At 61.0% G+C, this 7,120-nt stretch overlaps 1 protein-coding gene across 1 annotated transcript; it reads right to left on the reverse strand.

Moving 5' to 3' along the window:
- Positions 1-341: 341 nt before the first annotated feature.
- POU4F3 (POU class 4 homeobox 3) lies at positions 342-1,689 on the reverse strand. The gene is made up of 2 exons (XM_064725033.1): positions 1,475-1,689; positions 342-1,202 (listed from the first exon to the last, which is right to left on the reverse strand). The coding sequence occupies exons 1-2, from the start codon at positions 1,592-1,594 to the stop codon at positions 342-344; spliced, it is 981 nt and encodes a 326-aa protein (XP_064581103.1). The 5' UTR covers positions 1,595-1,689.
- Positions 1,690-7,120: the final 5,431 nt, after the last annotated feature.

Consider the following 7,120-nt stretch of genomic DNA (forward strand, 5'->3'; position numbering starts at 1 on the left):
GCGGCGAGGAACGACACTTCCCGGCGGGTTGAAAAATAAAGCTTTATTGGGGAGGGGGCGCGGGGCTCGCCCGCCGCTGCGGGTCGGGCGGGACGGCGGGCGCGGGGGGAGCGGCTCTGCCCGGGCCGCGCCCCGGAGGCCTCGCCCGCCGCCAGCGCCGCTCGGGGACCCGCGGGATGCCGGCCCCGCCGCTGCGCTCCCGGCTCCGCGCCCCCCGGGCTTCTGTCCCGGGCCAGGCCGGGGCCGGGGCGGGGGGCGCTCAGGGCGGCCCTCCCGTCCCGTCCCGTCCGGTCCGGTCCCGGCTCCAGGGCCGCGCCGCCGGGGCGGTCGGGCCGGGGCCGTCAGTGCACCGCCGAGTACTTCATGCGCTTCTGCTTCTGGCGCTGGTTGCAGAACCAGACGCGCACCACGTTCTTCTTGAGGTCCAGCTTCTCGGCGATGGCCGCGATCTTCTCGGCCGAGGGCCGGGGCTGCAGCGCGAAATACGCCTCCAGCGAGCGCCGCTCGGGCGCGGCGATCGAGGTCCGCCGGCGCTTGCGCTCGGCGCCGGGCGGCGGGTCGGGGCCGGCGGGGCGGGCGCGCCGGGCGGCCTCGGCGCCCTCCAGCCAGGCCTGGAGCACCGGCCGCAGCGCCGTCATGTTGTTGTGCGACAGCGTCAGCGACTCGAAGCGGCAGATCGTGCTCTGGCTGAGGGAGCCCACGCCCGGCAGCTTCAGCGCCGCCAGCGCCGCCCCCACGTCCGCCTGGGTCACCCCCAGCCGCACCCGGCGCTGCTTGAAGCGCTCGGCGAACGCCTCCAGCTCCCGCGGGTCCGCGGCGGGCGCGGGAGCCCCCGGGGCGCCCACGGGCACGGGCAGGGGTCCCGCGGCGGCGGCGGGCAGCGGCGGCGGCGGCAGCGGCGCGGGCAGCGCGGGGGGCTCGGCCAGCCCCGCCACGGCCAGCGACGGCGAGAGGTGCTCCAGCAGGTCGCCGCCGTCCAGCGCCGGGTGCGGGAGCGGGTGCGGGTGCGCGGCGAGGGCGGCGGGGTGCGGGAGGGCGGCGGCGGCGCAGGGGACGCCGCTCATGGCGTGGAAGGCGGTGTCCGGCTTGAAGTGAGGGTGCAGGTGGTGGCCCTTGGCGTGGGGGGCGAGGTCCGCGGCCGCCAGCGCCTCGGCGCGGGCCAGCAGGCTCTCATCGAAGCTCCCGAATATATTGCCCTGCAGCTGCGAGCGAGAGCACGCATGGCGAGGTCAGTGGGGAATTCTGTCATCTCCGCCTGAAAAACCGGCCCCGGCACCGCGGGTCCTCCCCGGAGCTCAGGTCATAAAAATTAATAGGAATTCAGCGGCCCCGCTCCGCATGGCGCGGATCAGGGGCGGCACGGGGGGGGCCCGGAGCCGCGACGCGCGATGGTGCTGCCGACATGAAAAAAACATTAACCCGGTGCCTGTCAGAAAACGCGGCTCAGAGCGGGAATTGCGCTGCATCCACGTACCTGCGGGGCCGGGAGGCAAACTCTGCGCATCGCCTCGCTGCCGGCGTGCAGGCTGGGGAACTTGGGCTCCTGGAGGGCGGCGGGCACGGCGAAGGGCTGCTTGGCGTCCATGGCCATCATCGCGGCGCGGCCCGCGGGCGGCAGGCCCCGGGCATGGGCGCGGGGCTGTGTCTGCCCGCGGCACTGCCCGAGCGAGCGGTGTTCGGTGGCAGAGCTCCGCCGGCGCCCGCCCCGCCCGCGCTCCCGCACTCATCTTACACCGGCCGCGCACGCGTGATGCGCCCGGGCAGCACCGGCGGGGCACGGGCGGCCAGACCCTCCGGTGCCCCGGGCCCGCCGCCCTCAGCCCCCGCTGGGCCCCGGCCGCTCCCGCTGGAATCCCGCCCTTCCCTCGGCCGGCAGGTCCCGGGGGAACAGGGGAGGAGCGGGCGCTTCTCCGTGCGCTAAACCCGCGGGCAGAGGGGCCGCCGTCCCCACAGCCAGCCCCGGGAAAGCGGCTCTGGAGTTGGCATTGTTCTACTGCTGAGCGGCCCTTCCATTTTTGCTCTCCCAGTCTTCACACTTCTTCAGACATTACTGTACTTTGAGGCACCAGAGATGCAAATATTTTGCAAAATTCGAAGCTCTTAAGCAAAAATAAAACCTAGTCCGAGACTTAAAGTTTCCAAGTCTTATAAGCCTCGGTAAATACGGACCAGGAGCGGAAGGAGCTGCTGTCTGGTTTCTGACAAACTGATGGCGGGCAGAGAAGAGAAGGGGCGCTGATGTGGTGAAACGGGTTCCTTTGGGAAACGCGCCCCGAGCCCAGAGCGCAGGACCGAGGACGGCTCGGTCCGGCCGTGCGGGAGCGGCGGCGGGACGGCAGCGCGGGGAGCAGCACCGCGGACAGCGCCGGCGGCGGGGCCGCGCCGCTCCCGGCCCGCTCCGCTCCCGGCCCGCTCCGTTCCCGCCCTGTTCCGTCCCGTTCCGCCCCACCCGGGGTCCGCAGCCAGGCCGGGCCGGGCCGGGCCGGGCTAGCGGCTCCCTCCCACCGGGGGAAACCGGCGCGTGGTGGCGAAGCTGCCCGCCCTGATTTATGATAAAACATTTAAAGGAAATCATTTATATTTCAGAGGCCCTAAATAGCTGCATGAAAGTTTTATCTGAAGTGGCACCGCTTTAAAGGCGGCCCTGCTTGCTGGAAGTAATTAATAGAGGGATAAATTTCAGGCCTTTGTTTTGTTTTGGTTTTAGCCCTCCCTTTATTTAGGGCTGTCTGTTGACGCCAGCGCACAAGAAGATGCGGAGGGCGGATGCAGAGCCCGACTCCCCGGGCCCGGCCCCGAGGGTGCTCGCACAGGACGGGCAGCTCGCTTTCCCCGTCTCTCTGCTGTTGCTTCATCCTCTCCCGGGTGCGGAGAAGCTGCCGGGACCCCGCACGCTCCTTCTGCCGGTGCCGCTGTCGCTGCCACACCGAGCATCGCCTGCGCGACCCCAGCGCCGCTGTCACAGCCCGGAGGGTCCCTGTCCCTGCCCGTGCCAGGACAGCTCTCCTGGCCTTAAGCACGGCCCTGCCTCCCCTCCCGCACGGCTGGGACACGCAGCTGCTGAGCTCCCTTTAATTAATGCTGTAAAATATTGATGCTCCTGGCCCTGTCTGCTGCCGTTACACCTTACAGCCGGGGGAGAGGAGTCCAAAGGATAAACAACAACAAGTTAAAGGAGCCCAGATGGTTTGCCATCAGAAACTGTCTGCAGACTCAGAGGTGTCACTGCAATAGATTTCAGAGATCATTCACCTACTGGTAAATAATTAATGACATTTCTGGAAGAAAAAACCCAAACACATACTCTGATGAAACGTTGCTGGTGACTCACTGGAAATCTGAAGGCAAAAGTCAGATTAAAAGCATGTGCTATTTTATCCTTTGTCACAGCTCATGGACTGTTATCAATTTTCCTAACACATCAAAATATTCTGTTCTTATTTAGATTTTAATTCAAAGCTCATCACAGAGTAGTGCCAATAATTTCTAGGTTTCATTGTATGAACTTCATGTTGTTTAAAAAATATGCAGTACATACTGATACAGGAGTGATGTCCTGTGAAAGTTTCCTGGGAAGTTTGAAATAAAACCACGAGTTATTTAATCCACAATTCATGCTGATACCCTCTCTGCCACGGGCTGGGGGCAGCACGATGTGTTACAGTCACCAAGCTGACAGAACTCGAATCTTTAAATGTTCAGAACAGCCCCGGGATGTGCTGCACGCCCAGCCCCTCTGGAGGAGGCAGCTGCAGTGTCTGCCTGTGAGGCAGCAAAAGCACACACAGCTCACACAGGGACAGCTCCCTGCACCTTCACACGCTGCACCTTCTCCCCTGCTGCTCCTGCTTTGGAGCCTTGGCCCCCCTCCCCAGCTCCCCCCGAGGCCTGCCCAGCTCTCACTGTCCTGCCCTTGTGTTTGTCTTCACTGTGGGTCGGGAAAAGAAATCCTGAGTCAAGGTTTATGTGATAAAATAACTTGTGTTGCTAAAATGCAGCCAGTTACCAAAATCACAGAATCAGGGGATGGTTTGGGTTGGAAGGATCATCCCTGGGCTTTGCTGAACCTCAGGAGGTTCCACTGCTGGAGCTCATGTGCCTGGTCCATGTGGAGGAGGACTAGAGCTGACTCTGGAGGTTCCTCTTGTGAGCCTGCAGAGCCCATTCCCAGCACCCAGAGCTGTGAGCCATGCTGCACCCCGGATGATGCAGTTGTTCCACTGCACAATCTGATCGAGGAAATATCTCCAGTTACCCAGACAGTCAATTATTCATCAGCTAAATGGCCAAGCATCAATTACCTGGCCTGATTCTCTTATTCATTAAGGAGATTGAAGAACCCACCTTAAGAGAGCAAAGAAAAAGTTGCTAAGTTACAGGAGCTGTCTGGCCGAGGCAGTGTTGGGCCCCAAAGGAAAGGGCTGGCCCGGGGGCTGCCCTGGGGCTGCAGGGTGCCCTGCAGAGCCCCAGCTGGTGTGGAGCCAGTTCCACTGCAGGTGTGCCAGAATGGGCTTAGGGAGAGCAGCGCGGGGTCAGACTGTGCCTTGGGTGGGACCATGGGGGCCTAAAGGGAATTTGCAGAACTTGGAGGTTAAAGGGAGGAACCAGGGCAGGAACCCCATGGCTCTGGGAAGTTTTTAATGCAGGTGGGATGGGATGGAAAGTGCTTCAAAGAGCACAGCTGCCAGTGGCATCACAGCCAGGATGGGCTTCCTCTGCAGACAGGGAGCCCTTGCAGCTCTGCACAGTGGGGCCACCCCACACAAACCACCAGAGAGAGCCCCGAGGGACTGAGCACTGGCCAATTGCTGAGCTGCCTTCCGAGGAGAGGCAAGGGGAGCCATCTGGGGCCTGTGCATTGCTTCAGATTAAGTTAGGAGCACTTTCTCTCCCGTTCTGTGATTAAAATCCAAGCAGAGCTTTGCTGGCTGCAGAGGGGCTCCTGCCAAGCAAAGCCTCGGGCACGTCCTTGGCCCCAGGCAGTGGCACAGGTGGCTCCAGGGGCGGAGTGGGTGTTTGTGGGTGTGATCCCAGAGCAAACCCCAAAGCCTTTGGCATTAGCAGAGCATTGTGGCCCCACCAGAGCACAAGAAGTGCTGAAGCTGTGCTGGGTGACAGGGGCAGGACAAACAGCCTTGTCCAGCAGCAGCAGATGGAAAGTTCAGCAACTTAGTTTTGAAGCAAGGTTTTGATTTGAGATTCCAGGAAAACAGGTGGGCACTGTCTTGGGAATGGTATCCTTTACTCACTTGTAGTGTACATGAATTATAGAACTTTTTACATGTATCATTCACTGTAATTAAAACTGCAATAAAGGACGCATCAGTCCTTGATCAGAACAAGCTCTCCCCTCCTGCCAGAGAGGATGGGAGCAATGGGGCTTTCCACGGGTGGAGCAGACCACTCAGCTGCCAGGCATCTGGTTATATTTGCTCCTAATTCTAGAAATACATCTAAATGCATCTAACAGGACTCTGCCACAAGAAGTTAATGAGGAACAAACATTAATTATTCATGCCCTGAAACAGTAGGTCTCCTAATGTTTTTGCTAATCAACAAGTGAAACAGCTGTATGTTCTCAGGGCAATCCTGGGGGGACAGAAGAGCAGCTCTGGCGCGTTGGGCTGCCCCCAAAGTCTCACCCTCTAACTCAGTGAGGGTATTTGCTGCCAGCGCAGCACAAGGGTGGGAGCACGAGCAGTCCCGGCCCTGCCCTGCCCAGGAGCAGCAGCTGTGAGGATGCAGAGCTGCTGCTCCACGGGACACGGGCGGGTTTGCCGGGGTGTCCCGGGAAGCAGGGGCGGAGGGAAGGGGCAGTCTGCTCCCCAAGCCAGGGACGGCCCGGGCTGGTTAAATCAGGGACACTGACACAGCAGCAGCGGCAGTGAGAGTGTCCCAGGAGCCCCCTCACCGCCCTCGGCCCGCCGGTAACCCAGAGCCTCGAGAAGCGGCTGAAGGAAGAGCGGATGGAAGCGTTGTCTGACAGAGCCTTCACCACGAGAGAGCACACGGAGAGAGCTACGTGATGTTGAGTTGACTTCAAATAATTTTCACATGAATTACTAAAGGAATGTATAATTTATCAGTGTTTAAATAAATCACTGGCAGGAGTGCTTTAAGGTTGCCGGCGCAGGACGGGCTATAATTAACTCGCGCGTCACGGAGCGCAGGCTGCTCCGGCAGCGCCCGCGACACCGCCCCGCTCGGGGAGACGCGGCACCAACGGAACCCGGCTCTGAAAACGGGATGGACGACAGCAGAGCGGCCACAGCCCGGGCTGGGGCGATGCCGGGGTCCGCGCGGTCCGGGCTGCTCCCAGTCCCGGAGGGCCGGGGCTGTGCCCGGGTCTGAGGCTGTGCCCGGGGTTCAGGGCTGCCCCAGGCTCCGGGTGCGGGTTCGGGCATCCCCCGGAGCTGCCCCAGCAGTGCCCAGCCCGGGCTCCCCGCACGAGAGCCGAGCCGGCCCCGGCTGAGCCTGGCTCCCAAAGCCTTTGGCATTAGCAGAGCATTGTGGAAAAGTGACCCCGGTGCAGGCTCTTGTCCCTGAGCTGCCTTAGCTGGCACAGGGCCACTGCTGGGGGACCGGCTGTACTGACCGGGGTCCCCTCTGGCCTTGGCCACTCGCCTCTGCCCCTGTCATGGGCTCTGTTTGGGCTGAAGTCTCTTGATCAGGTAAAACATACTTTTGAACTTCAAATCCAACAGATGTTTCTGATAAAAAATGTGTTTTCCAGATGCTATGAAAATGTAGTGAAAAAACCTGGATTTTTTTGGTGGGAAAAAGGGGAAGCTCCATGTGGAGGAGGCATCTGGCAGCATGGCACACGAGGCCTTACCCTGCTCAGCCCTGCCCAGCTCCCTGCACACAGCACCCTCAGGGACCAGCCTACCTGAGACTACCACTGCAAACTGTCGGTGCAACGATCCTGGCGAGAAAGAAAGTGCTCTAGTTATGAATTTAGGTTTTGATCATCACAGTTGTAAGCCTGTTGTGGAATAAAGTGGTGGCAGCATATGAAAACCTCCAGAGAGACATCAGACAAACTTATTTTTGCCTTTTGAAAGCCCCTTGTATCAGTGATCTCATCAGTAAAGGCCCAGACATGTTACACAACCTGCTC

Source organism: Zonotrichia leucophrys, chromosome 13, assembly GCF_028769735.1.
Source record: "Zonotrichia leucophrys gambelii isolate GWCS_2022_RI chromosome 13, RI_Zleu_2.0, whole genome shotgun sequence".
Lineage (NCBI taxonomy): Eukaryota > Metazoa > Chordata > Aves > Passeriformes > Passerellidae > Zonotrichia > Zonotrichia leucophrys.

What these genes read in the sequence shown, in the direction of transcription:
- POU4F3 (XM_064725033.1), bottom strand. Translation starts at nt 1,594, where the DNA reads ATGATGGCCATGGACGCCAAGCAGCCCTTCGCCGTGCCCGCCGCCCTC. An exon ending in TTTGCCTCCCGGCCCCGCAG is followed by an intron (nt 1,203 to 1,474) that starts GTACGTGGATGC and finishes TCTCGCTCGCAG; the next exon opens with CTGCAGGGCAATATATTCGG.